Source organism: Pteropus vampyrus, unplaced genomic scaffold (assembly GCF_000151845.1).
Source record: "Pteropus vampyrus isolate Shadow unplaced genomic scaffold, Pvam_2.0 Scaffold18, whole genome shotgun sequence".
NCBI lineage: Eukaryota > Metazoa > Chordata > Mammalia > Chiroptera > Pteropodidae > Pteropus > Pteropus vampyrus.
The window spans coordinates 6,124,040-6,141,850 of record NW_011888799.1 but is presented as its reverse complement, the minus strand read 5'-3'; the positions used below and the strand labels follow the sequence as shown (position 1 = coordinate 6,141,850).

The window sequence follows — 17,811 nt, the reverse complement described above, 5'->3', positions numbered from 1 at the left end:
TACCCTCAAGGGAGCCTCCAGACAAGGCAGATGCCAAGAGGAAAACACAGCACCCCCTATTGACTCCTGCTCTCCAGGGGTTTATTATCTAACAGACATAAACAGGGGGAACTCCAGCAGTAAATATATACACAAAGCACTAATAAGCATTCTAATGAGAAGATTAAAGATTACTCCTCCCCTTCCTGCACCGGATTTGATAAGCAGCAGTGGTTTGAAGACCAAGGGGATTAGGCCCAGGTCAGTCAGGGAATGAAGAGCAAAGGGCAGATCTGGGCATGACCACTGAGGTGGAAAGAGAAGGCTGGTTACTAGGCTAAGACTGGTGCCTCACATGGTACAGGAAGGAAGAAAAGCCAGGTTCTGATAAATTGATTCTTAAGGCATGACTAGCGCTGGGGAAAAAATAAAAATGACAAACCAAAGTTAGGGAAGACCTGAAAGGCATCCATGTAGTGTGCAGAGTGAGAAGCCAGGAAGTACTTGGGACCAATCCCCAGATACAAGGCGGGCAGACAGGAAAGGCAGGGTGCTGGTCAAGGAGAAGCAGGTGTTGGAGAATTGTGGGGAGGGGAGGAAGCTGAGCATCACAAGGTGGCAATAGCAGGCAGGCCAAGCTTTTGGCTGAGACCACATGAGACAAAGTTTCCAAGGTGTCCCCCACCCCGCTCACCCACAACCCATTAGGGCACTGCCTGCCCAAGACCCCCAGGTCCCCTGCCAGCAGCATACCAGGTCCACATACTCCAGCACCATGTAATGGGGCTCAGCCTCACGACACAGCCCCAGGAGCCGCACTACATTGGCATGGTTCAGCTTCCCGAACATCTCAAACTCCCTCCGGAAGTCCAGCTGCTGTTGCTCGTCCCGGCTCTGCAGGCTCTTCACAAGCACCAGGGTCTCTGCCACTCCCTCCTCCACGCCCTGCGCCTTTGCCAGGAATACCTCTCCAAACTCACTCTTCCCTGTGGATACAGGTCTGAGTCAGCCAGCTGCCTACACCCAAGCAAAGGGAGCCCCTGACTTGGGGAGGTGCCTTGCTTCTATCACACAGTAGGGACTTTGCTGCTCCTCATCACCTGGACTGGGCAGAGGCCTAGTTCTGCTGTGTGACCGTGAACAAACCCCTCCCCCTCCTGCCCTATGCTTCAAGTCCACAACAGTAAAAAAAGAAACAATGTGGGGGGGATTAATATTCAGGGTTTTCCAAAGGGTGGTTTGTATGAGAATTTTAGGTGGCTCATCATAAACATGTCTTAATAGTTATGTTTTAATGTATGTTCAGAAAAAAATTTAACTAGCATGAACCTCTATTTTCTCACATTTTTTTCTAGAACACAGCTAATGAAAGTTTCATTTTTTAAAAAAGGAGTCAATCTAAAGAAAACATTAAGTCAATAACACCCGGGAATGACAAAAGCTGTGGAGGTGAGGTGTGAACGACAAGAACTGAGGACACACTGGTGCCCGTGCTCCCCTCCACCTCTAAGGTTCTAGGTTTGAGGCTTCAGAGCCAACAGCCCTAACGTAGCCTCAAGACAGAATCAGTGGCCAAGGCAACATACCCAGTGTGGTGATGGCCTGCAGGCTGGCCCTTGGGAAGTGCATCTTGTCACATGTGCTGTGGCGTTTGTTGGTGGCTGCGGGGCAAGAGCCCAAGCTGGTCAAGGCCACTTCCTCTTGGATCTCTGCTGAGGGCTGCCCATTCTGCAAAGGCCCGCCTGGGACGAAGGGGGCAAAAGAAGAGTGTCAAGAAGAAACCTGACACTCAAGCCACCAGCGAAACCTCCCTCAACACCCCACTTTCACCAATGAGTCCAATCCCCGTGTTCCACACAAAAGAGCCAATCCAACTGATGAACCCATGGGGCTGGGGGAGAAGGTGACAGGCATCCTTTACGGTATGACCACTTATTGATATAGCTGATTACAACCTCTGGAACGGAACAAACTGTACGAGTTTCATCTGAATAACTGATCCCTGGACACCATATAGACGTAAGGGTTTTTGCTTTCATAGGGCCTTGTTTGTGTAAAGCCCTAAATAGGCGCAAATGGGAAATCACAAGGGAGGCCCAGGTCTTGCTCCTGAACACCTCAGCTTGTAGGGGAGGCCAAGCAATGCCCCTAGGGAGCTCCCAGTTGAAGGAGAGGAGAGTAAGAGGAGGGAAACAAGCAGATTACCCTTCAGGGAACAAACTCAAAAACAAATGAGTAGAGACAAGATGTGCAACAGAAACATGAATACATACACTAATTATATCCGTGGCTTAGTGCTACAGGGAAGAGAAGGCAGAGAAACATAGGAAGCTGGCCCAAGAGGCTACAATGAGGAAGTCTTAAGCCAGATTGCTCCGAAGCCAAGGCCCTGGGAATCTGCCAACTCCAGGCTCCCAGCTGGGGATGGGTCAGCTCTGCTCTGGCCTAAGCTCCAAAACCCAGCCCTGTGCAACCCGTCCGCTTCCTCCAGAGCCGCAGCGCTCTCCACCATGGCCGCAGGAGGGCGCTCAGCACCGGCACATCGCAACACCACCCTCCTGCAGTAGGCCCCTCACCATTAAGGCACTCCATCTCTGGCTCCTCGCCCTCAGGCTGCTTCTGAAGCCGCTTGGCCTTGCAGCGCTTCTTGCAGTAAAACATGAGGCCCAGCACGGCAATGATGTAGGCCACGGCAGCGCCCACCGACAACCCGATGGTCTGGATCATCTTGTAAGGGGGCGGACTGCCTGGGCCCTCTGACTCCTCCAGCATAGGCTTGTCTGAGAGAGACAGAGAGAGGTCTAGGCAAGAGCCTGTGAAGCAAACCCAGCCTTACTTCTCTACCAGCCCCTCCACACCTGACTCATGACAACTTCCCAGACTCTTGATAGCCTGACCAAGCCAGAGAGACCTGGGGAGGGTCACCGTTGTCGCTGGCTTTAACAAGGGCCAGGTCTTCAGGCCTCACTGAGGTCGTGGTGAGCGCTGAAGGAGTTGAGGCCGGTGATTCCCAAGTTGGCTGTGCATCTGAACACAAGGCTGGGACACGCATGCAAACCATACCTGTCGGGGCGCCACCACAAACCCACACTGACTGCTAACAAGCTTCCTAAGTGACTTGATACCACGAGTCAGGCCCTGCAGAGAAGCATCTGGGAACTTCTAGTTTAGAATCTCAGATATTGTCCAGATCAGAGCAGGTTCTTCAAGAAACATATGTGTAGAAAGGGTCTTCTAGCCTAGAGGCTTTCAATGGCCTAGGGTCTCAAGGAGAAAGTTAGGGGAACCGACAAAAAGAGGCTCAAAGGCAGATGATATAGGATCCCCCAACTCCTACACACATTCAATGGCTCCAATTAAGGGGCCTGTCACTTCACTGTTATCCAGTTAAAGTCCCACATCATACTTTGTCTAGAAAAACAGTTCTGCTGCTGAACCAAAAAAGCTTTGAGAACTTCTCATTTATATGCCTCCCATCTTACAGTTGCAGAAACAGCCCTGGAGAGGAAATAACACCTATCTGTAGGGGCCGCAGCTGATTAGCAGGAGAGTCCAGACTGAAACCACAAGTCCCTGACCTTAGTTAGGGCCTTTTACCCAACACATCATCCTCTCTGGGCCTCTAGGACAAAGGAACATATCTTGATGTGTCCTAACCTGATCCCCTCCCTGCCCAGGGAGACATGTGGCTGCTGCAGGAGACCTGAGAGAAAGTATTATAGGACAAGCATACCCCCATGCACAACATGCATACACACCCCAGCTGTAGAATGTTAAATAAATGACAGCTCTAACAAGAAAACTGAGACTGTGCCGTGGCACAGCGTAGGGGACACAGCTGAAACCCACCCTCATCAAGAAAATGGCTTAAGTGCCTTCTGCGTACAAGGGGCAAATGAGTACAAAGATGAGAAAGCAGCCTGGCCCCACTACTTCCTGTTCCCGGCCCATACCCACGACGTAGAGGGGGGCCTCCGTGTGCTTGATGTTGCAGCTGTTGCCCGCGATGCAAGTGTAACGGCCTGAGTCCTCTGGGGCCACGTCATGGATCACCAGGGAGCCATTCTGGAAGATGTGCATCCTGCCAGGACAGAAGCCACAGCGCTGCCCACCTGACCTGCTCATGGGACACTTGGCTGCAGGAGAGGTGGAGTAAGTGTGGGAGGGAGATGGCCCTACCTAGGTCCCAGCTTGGTGGGGTCCAGAATGCGGTCTTTGCCTTTCCACTGAATGAGTGGCTTGGGGTCCCCCTGGGCCTCACACCGCAGCAGGGCTGTGTGGCCCTGGTACACAGTTGTGCGCTCAGGCTCCACCTTGAAGGTGATGAAAACTGGATGGGAAGAGCCCAGCAAGGGCAGGAAGCAGTGAGCAATGGGGCTGGCAGGGTGCAGGCTGCTGCCCCACAGGGCCTGCCAGCCCTGGCCCCAGGGCCCTGTCATGGTCGCACCTGCCACTGTAAGCTGGACATGAGCACGGATCTGGCCTTGCAGCCCATTGGAAGCAATGCAAGTGTAGTTGCCAGCATCATCGCGGGTCACCCTGGAGAAGTGCAAGGTCCCGGCATTGTCTGTCACCCACTCTGGGAGGCTGCTTCCATCTGTAGGGGCAACAAAGAGAAATAGAATTGATCAGGGTTATATGGGTGGCTGGCTGGCAATGCCCTCAGTCATTATCTCTAATCAAAAACATGTCATCACTCCTGACTATCCACAAACAAAGTAAAGCCCAAACTCCTGAGTCAGGCATTGGGAGACCTGGTTATTTACTCCTTTTCCAATATGTCAGTCTTGCCTCCTTCTATTGCCCTATATAACATTCCACTTCTGCCAAACTGGACTTCTGATTGAGACTCGAATGTGTCTTGTTCTCATCCTCACTGCCTGTCATTCTTCCGTCCCAGAACCCTTCCCTGCTCTTTGTCACCATCCCAGGCTTCAGATCCATTTTGAGCCCCACTTTCCACAGAAAACTCCCAGACGACCCGAGCATACGAGCTCACTTCCTCCTCAAAACCTACAACCCTCCTCTCTAACTCTCACTGTTCATGGGAATGTAAAAACTGGTCCAGCCCCTTAAGAAACAATTTGGCAATCTGCATCAAGGGTTGTAAAACTGTGCATACCCTTTTATACATAATTATTCCATTTCTGGGAATCTTTCCCAAAGGAAATAAACCCAAATCCAGAAAAAACTTTGGCTTAAAGATGTTTATTACGGCAATAAAAAGACAGAGAAAGAGAGAGAAGGGGAGGGAGGAACGGAGAGAAGAATGGTTAGCAACTCAAATCTCTAACATTTAGGGAATATTTAAGTAAATTATAGTGAATTCGATCATTGGAATATTATCGCAATCATCAAAACCAATGTTTATGTATAAAAACATAGGGGTAATGCTTGATGTTAAGTAAAAAAGGATATAAAGTCAGTTATCTGCATGTCCTTTTTTTATAGTAAGCATGACTCACGTCAGTTTAATAAGTGAAAATGTACATTAAGTACAGTAAGTGAAATCACTTTATAAAAACAAAAAGATATGCATAGGAAAAGAAAAGGGCACGCACTCAGAAATGATGGATGGCAGGATTATGCTTTTTCTCCCAAAATTTTCTAAAGGAGCCCAGGTTACTTTTATGTGGGAAAGACGACTATTTCGAAAAGGGAGAAGGGAGGACACTAGAGCACTGTCTGGCCCAATCCAATCACTGGTTGTCTTGAGTTGTTTTATACGTTGCCTAATGCTATAATCTGACCTCTTTTGTGTCTGACTTTTTTCTTCCTAACTGGACTATATATAAATTGGCCCTCTACTTCTAGCCTTTCCCCACAGTTCCTGGCATGGTGCTGGGCACTCAGCTGGTTCTTACATATGCATGCATCTGACCAGTGGATGGCCTTGCCCATCCCCCTCCCCAAGCCTACATGATACCCACCTGCTCGTATCCACTTAATAGTGGGCTTTTCTCGGCCTGTGGCTGAGCAGGGCACCGTGGCCTCCTTGTCAAACTCCATGCACTGCTGTGGCCGGGGTGGTGGTGTGAACTTGAGCTTTTCTGTTTCAGTAGAGGGAGGATGGGTGGGTGGAAAGAGGAGGAACTAAGGCAGCTAAATAGGCTGGGGGCAGACCTGAAGACTGTGAACCCTACTGCTCCTTCCCCATTCACTCTCCTGCCCATGAGGCAAGGTGCTCTCCCCCTGCATGCCAGCTCACCAAGCACTTGCACACGGGCTTGGGCCTCAATGCTGCCGGCTGGGGTGCTGCTCACACAGCGGTACCAGGTCCCATCATACACCTCCACGCTGTTGATGCGCAAGGTCCCATTCTTGGAGACCTCGAACCGCGAGTCCTGCAGCACACAAGATACGATCGTGAGAGGTCTCAGTATGAACCCTCACCAACATCATCCTGGGGGCAGCCTCAGGAAAGACCACTATGGAGGTCAGCACAGAGGGGAGCAGTGGGACCCGCCACCCGCAGTAATCCTCACTCTCACCTCCGAGATGAGCATCTGGTTTCTGTACCAGATGATTGTGGGTTTCGGTGTGGCCTGGGTCAGACAGTGCAAGTAGCCTGGCTTGCCTTCCTCCAGCTGGCTATCTTCGGGCTTCTTCAGCCACATGGGCACAGCTGGAGGGGAGGAAACAGTGAAGAGAGATTAACGTGTCTGTGAAACCAAAGGATCCAATCCCAAGAACTTCTAATATCCAACTAGGTCCTGAGTGCAGAAACCGTCGTCTGCTCAGGTGCTAACTGTAGCAATTACCCCTTAATGAAGGCCTACGGTGCCAACGCGTTTTGAATAATATCTAATTAAAGGTCACGAAAAATCCCAAGGTATGTATTCCTATACTCATTTTACAGCTAAGAAGACAGGGTTCAGAGATGTAATGGTGATTTGCTATAACATGAGAAAGATGACTGAAAATTCTGGTCTGTGTAACTCCAAAACCCTTGCTCTTTTTATTACACCATAATACTCAGGCCTCAGATCTCTGTTCTGTTTTAGCCATCCTCATTCCCTGAATGATCTCATCCGGCCCATGGCCTTCAACACCATGAGTGGATAATTCTCAGACCTAGACCCTGACTCCTGACTTCCCCTGTGAGCTTTGGATTTGCAGCTCTAACTCCCTACTGGCATCCCTACCTGGCTATCTAACGGGCATCTCAAAGTTTAGATGTGCAAAAGAGAACACCTGATTTCTCCTAAAACCTGCTCATCTCAATTTTCCCATCTCAGTAAATACTGCCACTACCCTGCAACTGCGGAAGTCAAAAACATAGTCTTGACTTCTCTCTCTACACTCTATATTCCCCACCATTACATTCATTCTACACAAACACTATCTACCTTAGCTCTAAAATACACACCCTGAATTTGACCACCTCCCACCTCCACTGCTACCCCTCTGTTCAAGGCCCTTCATCCTCTCCCTTAGATGATTACAGTCATCTACTAACTGGCTTCCCTGTTTTGACTCTTGCCTCTAACATCCTAGTCTTCTCAGAGCAGCCAGAGTGATCTTTTCAGAATGTTACTCTCCAACTCAAAAATCTGTAAGGACTTCTCATCTTCAGACTCGGTGTGGCAGACTGTTTACAAAGATGTTGTAAACTGTTCTCCCATTCCTTCCTTCTTTCTGTAACATGATGTTGCCACTTTCCCGTCAAGAGGTAGATTCTGTTTCTCTACTGCCTGGAATCTGAGTGGCTTGCCTTGTCCAACAATAGAGGCGACACTGTGCAACTCCTGATCCAGTGCCTTGAGAAAGAAGCCTTGCAGCTTCTACTTTCATACTCTAAAGCCAGCTTCCACGTGAGGAAGCTTGAGCTAGCCTGCTGGAGCAGCGATGTGGAAGAGAACCAAGATACTTGGGTGATATGAACTGCAAGACATGTGAATGAGGCCAACAGGGAACAGCCAGCTGACCTATCAGCTGATTACAAATATGCACAGGCCCAGTCAACAGCACATGGAGCTGATGAAACGTCCTAGTTGAATCTTCACCACAGAATCGTAAGCGAAACAATGACTATTGTTTCAAGTCATTACATTTTGGAGTCGTCTGTTATGCAGCAATAGAGAACTAACAGACTTGGAATAAAAGCCAAAGTCCTTCCTATATTCTTATATGTCCCCATGTGATCTAGTCTCCATCTCTCAGACAGCCTCATCCACACTCATCATCACTTACTCAACTCAAGCCACACAGGCTACTGCTGTCCCTCCAACATACAAGCCTATTTCTGTCTCAACGCCTATCGACATGGCTCCCTCCTTAATTTAGGCATCAGCTCAAATGCCACCCTCTAGAGAAGTCTTTCCTAAACTTCCTCAGGCCCTCATGTGTCTCTCTGTCACTTACTGTATTTTCTTTTTCTTCATGGCTCTACTGCCACCTAAAATTATCTACTCATTCATTCAACTGTTTTTCTTGTTTTCTTTGTCGGTCCTACTAAACTATGAGCTCCACGAGGAGAGGGATTTTTGTCTGCTTTGTTCACTACTGCATTCCCAGGACTGGGAACAGTGCCTAGCACAATGAATGCACTCAATAAATCTGTTGACGGAATATAGTCACAAAACTCTCCCTCCTCCAAACTCTAGCCCCTACCCCTCCACACCTCATGCACTCACTCTAACTTCACAGGCTTCCTTCTCAGAGTGCAGTGCAGGGCACAGGGGGCATGGCTCAGGCAGTACCTGACTGATCAGAGCCAGCCTTCCCCACCTTCAGCATGCATAAGCATTACCTGGAGCACTTGTTAAACACTCTCTGGCTGGGCTCCAACCCCAGAGAGTCTGGGTCAAGAGATCTGAAGTGGAGTCCCAGATTCTGCAATTTTTTAAAGCACCCCTAACGAAACACGTGACCCACAGACCCGGAATGGAGAAAGGCTAACTGGCTGCTTGTATTTGCCTGCTGTGTTGCCGGGGGAAGTGTCCTGAGCACAGGTTACCTGTGTACTGCAGTTCCACCCTGAACCAGGTATCTGAGTACAAGGGAACAGGTCTCTGAGGTTTCAGCATCTTAATAGGAACTTCAAATTTTCAAAGCCCTTCCATGTTCAAAATCATTTTGCATTTTTGAAATTTATCCACTTGAAAAGATGGAGAAGTAAATGGAAGAAGCAGGTTGCAAAACTATGTGTATGTATATGGGATTTATCTTATATATCCTTTTAAACTACCATAAAAGAAAAAAAATAAATTTAAATAAATTTTTAAAAAGTACCATAAAGGTTTAGAACAGGCATGGTGCAAAGAAAAAAGTAAATAAATAAATTCCTATGCCTGTAGCAAGGGTATACAGGTCTTTATCATATGCACTTTCATTCTATTCATTTATTATAATTTTTACTCCTTTTCCTCTCTCTTATTTCAGTAGTATATTCATTGTAGAAATCTAAAAAGTATAACAAATAAATAATCACTTATAAGTTTGTTCACTGTTGCTTCCCCCAAAAAGAAAATTTTTTTTCTATTTCATTCATCTTTCTAATCATCTTGTAGAGTAGGTAGTGGGTTATTAGCCCCATTTTATGGATGAGACCGAGCCCTAGCAAGGCAGGTGACTTGCTACTCATGGTTGCTCTGTGCGCTGGGGAGAGTGGGACCTGGGTGTCTAGATTCTAGTCCATTACTTCTTCCTCTGCAGCCAGAGGACCATTTTTCTGTGAGGGCTGTCACCCCAACGTCCATGCCTGGCTCTCCAATGTCCACTCCAACATCATCTCCCAGCAGCTGACTGATTTCCAAGCCTACAGGGCCCAGAGCTGAGAGGGCATCAAGTGAGCACCAAGGAAGCCTCTATCCATCACACCCAGAGCCCAAGACTCCCTGGAACCTGGGCGTCCCTCCACCTCGCCTCAACCTTCAGGGTAAGGGTGCTCACTGGCCACAGTGATGTTGACATTCTGTCGCCGCTGACCGGCCAGATTGGCTGCATGGCAGGTGTAGACACCGGCATCGCTCTCGGCAGTACTGGTGAATATCAGCTCATGGCCCTTCTGGCGGACTCTGCCATAGGCGGGCAGCCTGACTCCTGAGTGCTCCCACCACACACTGGGCTCCGGCAGGCCTTGGGGGGGCAGGCAGGCCACACGCTCTTCGTTGCCAGCTATGAACACCCGTGGCTCAAATGGTGGCATGTCTTCAATCTCTGCAGGGATGTGATCAGGACAGAAACGGTCCGATTAGCGTGGGTCTCAGGGTATTCAGTGTTCTTCCACAGCAAACTTTGGCCCTTTCCAGCACAAACCCTCCCATATAACCCTCAGTGTCACCTCTTCACACCCCAGCATCCTCGACCTCCCTCTGCCCTCTAAGTTGTTTTGAATGGAAACAGGAACTTATATCTCTACATGCCAACAACGTGGAAGGAAGCCCCAACCTTGGCACCTCAGACCCCGGACCCACCTGCCAGGTGAAGCGTGGCCTCCAGGATGACAGGAGGGCCCCTCTGGCCCTGGCCTATGCAGCGGTAGACTCCGGCATTGCGTGGCCGGACCTGGGTCAGCAGCAGGGACCCGTTGGCAAACACCGTGGCTCTGCGGAGGTGTGGAGGACTGTAGAGGGGAGAGGGTGCTATTTGGAAGAAGCACCCACAGGCCTCCTTCTAGAGGGGAATGTGATGCAACCCCATCCCACAGAGGTCAGAGATATAGGAAGGTGTCAGCCAGGAACCAAGTAGAGAGAAGGAAGCCAGTATACCACGTTAGCGTGTATGCATGTGTATGTGTACATGTGCATTTGCTCATGTGTGTGTGCGGGCATGTGTTTCAACTATAAGAGACTTAGCTCTTGGAGTGGTGAGGCAAACAACAGTGTTTAAGTGAGAGATAGCAAGTAATCAACAGCGTGCAACTGTAGAGACAGACGGGCCACCTTCCCGTGGGGTCAAGACAAGCCTGCCGGTAAGGCATCCAGCTCCAGCAGTTAGTAGCTCCTTGGCCACACCAGATGAACTGATGATGATATCATCAGGGCTGAAGTCAGATGGGATCCAAGTCCCTAGCCTATGGAGCCACAACCTCAATGACCACGGCCACACCTGGCACCACAAAGGTGTCCACTGCTCTCATAGGGCCTAGACGAGGACAGAAGTCTCTATAAAGGGGCCAGCATCTCTCAGCACCTTCTAGAAGTGTTTGCTTCCTCCAAAATACATACATGTGTGTGTATGTGTGGGTATAAGGTGTCTGCCATCCAACCCAGACTACGATCACCCAGGGCCCCTGTGTCCTTCCATCCCTGGGTCTCTACCCGCTGATTCCAGAAGATACATGTAGACAAGAAGGGAGGGGGAAAGAAGCAGAGCCACCACTAGCTCATCCGTGTCTCTGTGGGAACTGGAAAAAGATGCCCTTCTTGAAGACTTTCCTTTGTTGGACCCATTTGGTAACAGCAAGACATTCTACTACCATCTGCTGGAAAGCTGAAGTAATACATGCACAGATCTATGATGTCTGTGATATGATTTGCATTAGCTTTTAGAGAATGCACTGTGCCATACACAACCTGTACCACCGTACTTGAAGGTCCCCTGCCAGATGCCTTACCGGCTGCGGTTAGTGATGGGAGTCTCATCCTCAAAGACCCACTGCAGGCTTGGAGGTGGCTGCGCTGAGAACTGACAGTGAAAAATGGCCTCTTCATTCCTCGCCACTATCACGTCCTGTGGTGCCAGCACTACCCTGGCAAAGCTCTCATCTAAGAAAGGGGAAGCACAGGCATGTGAACAGGCAGAGTGGACAAGCCCCTCCCATCCCTTCCCCACCTTCTCCATCCCCATCCCAGGCTCACCTGCAATGCTTAAGCTGAAGTTCTGGCTGCTACAGGTCTGGCCAAAGGCATTATAGGCACAGCAGGAGTAGACGCCACTATGATCAGGGCTGGCTGGCCGGAGGGTCAGATTGCGCTCCTTGCTGCTGACCGTGTGGTTGCTCTGACCCTCGGAGAGGGGGCTGCCATCTCGGAACCACTGGTAGGTGGGCCTGCGGGGCGAGGGGGTCAGCAACAGGGAGGCAGCAGTACTCCGGTGGCCGGTGGACAAGATACGGAATCAGAGAATCAGGGCTAGATCCCTCGGTTTACAATTGGGGAAACTGAGTCCTGGGGAGGGGAAGTGACTTGCACAAGGGCACATAGCAATTCGGGGGCAGAATTGGGTTGAGATCCTAGACCTCTCAGCTCCCAGAATCCAGGATCACTCCGCAACAATGTTGCCCTCAGGTCGCCAGGGGCTGTCCTGAAGCAGCACAGGGGCCAAGGGTGATTACAGAATGAAATGAAGTGCATTTGAATTGAGTCCAGGATGTGGGGAGACATTCTTTGCCTGTCTAGAATAATCCTCTCCAACCCCACCCTCAAAACTGGCTCCTTACCGAGGGTGCCCATCAATGTGACAACGCAGAGTGACCTGGGTCTGTGGCTGGATCTCGGCTTCCAAGGCTGGATGCTTCAGGACCACAGGACCAGTCTCAATCCCTGTAGCAGAGGCCACAGTTGCAGACTGAGGGGCAGAGCAAGAGTGGGAGGGCAAAGGGGAAGGAGGACAAGCAGGAAACAATGGAACCTGGGGGCTCTGAGCCAAGGGACAGAACAGGGAAGCTCTGTGAGGCTGAGCCCAGGGCTACAGAGAGGCCACCAGAGACCGACTGCCTGCCCGGTCTCTGGCAAGTCAAGCCTGACACTTGGCCATGGTGCCTTACTTTTCTTGCCATTTGCAAAAGTGTCCAGCAGATAAATGACCTAAGACGTGAAGAGAAGAAAAATTTGGAAAAATTAAAACTTTTAACCTTCTCTTATCTATACAGCAGAAAGAGCTGACCATACTGCATTCTGCCTCATTCAGCTGGAAATAGGAAAAGCTGAGGGAAAGGAGAGGTCCCGCAGGGCTCAGGAGTTGAGGTGTGGCGGTGGGCAGGCATGCCCCAGGTCTCACATTTAATGTTGAAGGAAGCATTGGCACTGTGGGCCTCCTCTCCGGTAGCCTCATTCCGAGCCACACACTGGAAGGCTCCCGAGTCCTGCAGCCGGTCTACAGCTGCAAAGCTCAGGCTGCTGCCCTGGGCGAAACGCCGCTCAGTGTCCTGGACAGGGGCCCCATCCAGCAGCCAGTACACATGTACTGGGCCTGAGGCCTCCACCTCACAGCGGAGCAGAGCCCTGCGCCCCTGAAGTGCATCCTGGGATGACGGCTCCTTGATGAAGATGATAGCTGCCTGGACACCTGCAGATGAGGACATGGGAGAGGCAGGGTCAGGAAGAGCTGCAGCCACTGTCCTAACACAGGTCATCCATCACCCTCTGTACAAGAGGTGAAAAGGGGCTGCATACACAGCAGACATCTGATGAGTGCAGGTGAGAAGGATCATGAGACCACAATCGCCAAGTGCGCATAGAGGAACTTTTAAACTGTGTTGGGTGCTCCACAGGATGCCGGTCTGGAAAGAGACAGAAGACAATTATACAGGCGACAGTTAAACTCATGCCCAGTGAATGGTCTGGGCAGTCAGTGCCTCTAGAGCAGAGAAGAGGGAGGAGCCAAAAGGGTTGAGATCAGTGGGTGGCACTGGTGGCATAAAAAGAGGACCTGCGGGACCAGATCACAGGAGGTCTTGATATGGGGCTGAGAAGAAGCAGGGAACATTAGCAGGTAACCCCCACCACCATCTTCAGACTCCAGGACACCGAGCAAAGATTAAATCATGATCCACAGGGCTGAAGTCAGATGGGATCCAAGTCCCTAGCCTATGGAGCCACAACCTCAATGACCACGGCCACACCTGGCACCACAAAGGTGTCCACTGCTCTCATAGGGCCTAGACGCGGACAGAAGTCTCTATAAAGGGGCCAGCATCTCTCAGCACCTTCTAGAAGTGTTTGCTTCCTCCAAAATACATACATGTGTGTGTATGTGTGGGTATAAGGTGTCTGCCATCCAACCCAGACTACGATCACCCAGGGCCCCTGTGTCCTTCCATCCCTGGGTCTCTACCCGCTGATTCCAGAAGATACATGTAGACAAGAAGGGAGGGGGAAAGAAGCAGAGCCACCACTAGCTCATCCGTGTCTCTGTGGGAACTGGAAAAAGATGCCCTTCTTGAAGACTTTCCTTTGTTGGACCCATTTGGTAACAGCAAGACATTCTACTACCATCTGCTGGAAAGCTGAAGTAATACTTGCACAGATCTATGATGTCTGTGATATGATTTGCATTAGCTTTTAGAGAATGCACTGTGCCATACACAACCTGTACCACCGTACTTGAAGGTCCCCTGCCAGATGCCTTACCGGCTGCGGTTAGTGATGGGAGTCTCATCCTCAAAGACCCACTGCAGGCTTGGGGGTGGCTGCGCTGAGAACTGACAGTGAAAAATGGCCTCTTCATTCCTCGCCACTATCACGTCCTGTGGTGCCAGCACTACCCTGGCAAAGCTCTCATCTAAGAAAAGGGAAGCACAGGCATGTGAACAGGCAGAGTGGACAAGCCCCTCCCATCCCTTCCCCACCTTCTCCATCCCCATCCCAGGCTCACCTGCAATGCTTAAGCTGAAGTTCTGGCTGCTACAGGTCTGGCCAAAGGCATTATAGGCACAGCAGGAGTAGACGCCACTATGATCAGGGCTGGCTGGCCGGAGGGTCAGATTGCGCTCCTTGCTGCTGACCGTGTGGTTGCTCTGACCCTCGGAGAGGGGGCTGCCATCTCGGAACCACTGGTAGGTGGGCCTGCGGGGCGAGGGGGTCAGCAACAGGGAGGCAGCAGTACTCCGGTGGCCGGTGGACAAGATACGGAATCAGAGAATCAGGGCTAGATCCCTCGGTTTACAATTGGGGAAACTGAGTCCTGGGGAGGGGAAGTGACTTGCACAAGGGCACATAGCAATTCGGGGGCAGAATTGGGTTGAGATCCTAGACCTCTCAGCTCCCAGAATCCAGGATCACTCCGCAACAATGTTGCCCTCAGGTCGCCAGGGGCTGTCCTGAAGCAGCACAGGGGCCAAGGGTGATTACAGAATGAAATGAAGTGCATTTGAATTGAGTCCAGGATGTGGGGAGACATTCTTTGCCTGTCTAGAATAATCCTCTCCAACCCCACCCTCAAAACTGGCTCCTTACCGAGGGTGCCCATCAATGTGACAACGCAGAGTGACCTGGGTCTGTGGCTGGATCTCGGCTTCCAAGGCTGGATGCTTCAGGACCACAGGACCAGTCTCAATCCCTGTAGCAGAGGCCACAGTTGCAGACTGAGGGGCAGAGCAAGAGTGGGAGGGCAAAGGGGAAGGAGGACAAGCAGGAAACAATGGAACCTGGGGGCTCTGAGCCAAGGGACAGAACAGGGAAGCTCTGTGAGGCTGAGCCCAGGGCTACAGAGAGGCCACCAGAGACCGACTGCCTGCCCGGTCTCTGGCAAGTCAAGCCTGACACTTGGCCATGGTGCCTTACTTTTCTTGCCATTTGCAAAAGTGTCCAGCAGATAAATGACCTAAGACGTGAAGAGAAGAAAAATTTGGAAAAATTAAAACTTTTAACCTTCTCTTATCTATACAGCAGAAAGAGCTGACCATACTGCATTCTGCCTCATTCAGCTGGAAATAGGAAAAGCTGAGGGAAAGGAGAGGTCCCGCAGGGCTCAGGAGTTGAGGTGTGGCGGTGGGCAGGCATGCCCCAGGTCTCACATTTAATGTTGAAGGAAGCATTGGCACTGTGGGCCTCCTCTCCGGTAGCCTCATTCCGAGCCACACACTGGAAGGCTCCCGAGTCCTGCAGCCGGTCTACAGCTGCAAAGCTCAGGCTGCTGCCCTGGGCGAAACGCCGCTCAGTGTCCTGGACAGGGGCCCCATCCAGCAGCCAGTACACATGTACTGGGCCTGAGGCCTCCACCTCACAGCGGAGCAGAGCCCTGCGCCCCTGAAGTGCATCCTGGGATGACGGCTCCTTGATGAAGATGATAGCTGCCTGGACACCTGCAGATGAGGACATGGGAGAGGCAGGGTCAGGAAGAGCTGCAGCCACTGTCCTAACACAGGTCATCCATCACCCTCTGTACAAGAGGTGAAAAGGGGCTGCATACACAGCAGACATCTGATGAGTGCAGGTGAGAAGGATCATGAGACCACAATCGCCAAGTGCGCATAGAGGAACTTTTAAACTGTGTTGGGTGCTCCACAGGATGCCGGTCTGGAAAGAGACAGAAGACAATTATACAGGCAACAGTTAAACTCATGCCCAGTGAATGGTCTGGGCAGTCAGTGCCTCTAGAGCAGAGAAGAGGGAGGAGCCAAAAGGGTTGAGATCAGTGGGTGGCACTGGTGGCATAAAAAGAGGACCTGCGGGACCAGATCACAGGAGGTCTTGATACGGGGCTGAGAAGAAGCAGGGAACATTAGCAGGTAACCCCCACCACCATCTTCAGATTCCAGGACACCGAGCAAAGATTAAAACATGATCCAAAGAGCATCTCAGGATTACTGGCACATACACATTCACTGAGGTTCCACCGATCAGGGAGGATGCTTTCAATCCCACCCACAGACACTCTGCATTCCAGTGTTCCCCAGAGTCTTCTTTGAGAGAACCCACCCCATTAAGAAGCAGCCAATATTCTCCTGCATTGCTACAGATCAGCTCTGGCCAGGACCGGGCGGGCGGGGGGTGGGGGGCACCACCAGAGAAGAGGGGACCTGCAACCAAAGGTGGAACCATAGCCAGCGAGAACAAAGGGAAGAGTGAAAAGCCTGTGCTGAACAGCAGATGGACTGGGGAGATGGAAGGCAGGGCCGGGCAGGTGGCATGGTTACGGCGGCAGGAATAACACACTGGGCTTTGTTCCTGGCCCACGTGTGTGCCCTGCAGAGACCCAGAGCTGCTGGGCTGGGAAGACCAGCCTGTCAGGGGTGGCTGACAACACAGAAAGGGAAATGCTGCCTCTCCAGGAAGAAGAAATGGGCCACCTGAAGCAGCTGCATGAAGCAGCAGGCTCTGCGCCTCTGGCCAAATTGGGTCCAGCAAGGGTGGAAATAGAGGCCTACGAATCTTATCCATTCCCTCTCAAACCACTGGAAACCCATCTCAGGACCCTCTAGGGCTGGGTCCAGATGAGGTACTGCCCCTGGTGTTGGTCTTTCCCCAACATCCTCGGAGAGGCCAGCGCACAAGACACACAGAGCTGGAGACAGGCTCAGAGCATCCTCGTTAATTCTCAATGTGGTACTTACTGTTAGCTCACTAGACAGGACAATTCACCATGCTAGGCTATCCCAGCCACTGTACAAGTTAACCAATTGGCCCCCTGGACACTGCTAAGCACCCCCAGTCACCCTGACAACCCAAACACTCCCACTCACTCCCAAACACCACATAAGAGTGTGGCACCGGCCCTGCTGGGCAACTTGGTACAATCCCTTTAAACTGAGGTCCAGAGAGATGATGGGATTTGCCCAAGATCAAACAGCTAATCTGTGGCAGAGCCAGGACCAACAATAGGCCCATGCTTTTCCCAGCCCCGCCCAGGAACTGAAAACCAACCCTGCAAGTATCAGATCCTATAATGGGTCTCACTCCCCGTGGAAAGGTAGAGGTAAACACACCTCATGCAGACAGTGCCAGGCACACAAAGGCACTCAGCAAACCACTGGCTGAACTGAGGTAACCTCAAAGGAAGTGTGAGGGAAGAGCTGGTGAACATGGAGGCATCTGGAACCCTTCCTTCCCGACTATCTCTCATGACACAGAGGGTAGGGTAGCCTCGAGCTGAGGCCCCAGCGGGTCTCTGTGAATGTGACTCAACAAAATCTTGGAACCACAGACCCAGAACTCCAGGAGGCTC

At 51.1% G+C, this 17,811-nt stretch overlaps 1 protein-coding gene across 2 annotated transcripts in view; it reads right to left on the bottom strand.

Annotated features, from left to right (window-relative positions):
* PTK7 (protein tyrosine kinase 7 (inactive)) overlaps positions 1 to 17,811 on the bottom strand; it is a 60,615-nt gene that overhangs the window by 11,377 nt on the left and 31,427 nt on the right. Inside the window, exons 2-16 of one of the 2 annotated variants that reach the window (XM_011354664.2) lie at positions 15,662 to 15,949; positions 15,102 to 15,204; positions 14,521 to 14,711; positions 14,277 to 14,427; positions 10,398 to 10,546; positions 9,874 to 10,140; positions 6,471 to 6,604; positions 6,188 to 6,323; positions 5,910 to 6,029; positions 4,427 to 4,576; positions 4,159 to 4,309; positions 3,933 to 4,060; positions 2,556 to 2,759; positions 1,566 to 1,721; positions 733 to 965 (exon numbers count right to left, since the gene is read on the bottom strand). In XM_011354664.2, coding sequence (XP_011352966.1) covers positions 733 to 965; positions 1,566 to 1,721; positions 2,556 to 2,759; positions 3,933 to 4,060; positions 4,159 to 4,309; positions 4,427 to 4,576; positions 5,910 to 6,029; positions 6,188 to 6,323; positions 6,471 to 6,604; positions 9,874 to 10,140; positions 10,398 to 10,546; positions 14,277 to 14,427; positions 14,521 to 14,711; positions 15,102 to 15,204; positions 15,662 to 15,949 — 2,561 coding nt within the window. Of the gene's footprint in view, positions 1 to 732; positions 966 to 1,565; positions 1,722 to 2,555; positions 2,760 to 3,932; positions 4,061 to 4,158; positions 4,310 to 4,426; positions 4,577 to 5,909; positions 6,030 to 6,187; positions 6,324 to 6,470; positions 6,605 to 9,873; positions 10,141 to 10,397; positions 10,547 to 11,539; positions 11,691 to 11,783; positions 11,975 to 12,364; positions 12,468 to 12,924; positions 13,244 to 14,276; positions 14,428 to 14,520; positions 14,712 to 15,101; positions 15,205 to 15,661; positions 15,950 to 17,811 lie in introns of those variants that run through there. The other variant, XM_023527616.1, reaches the window with a different exon arrangement.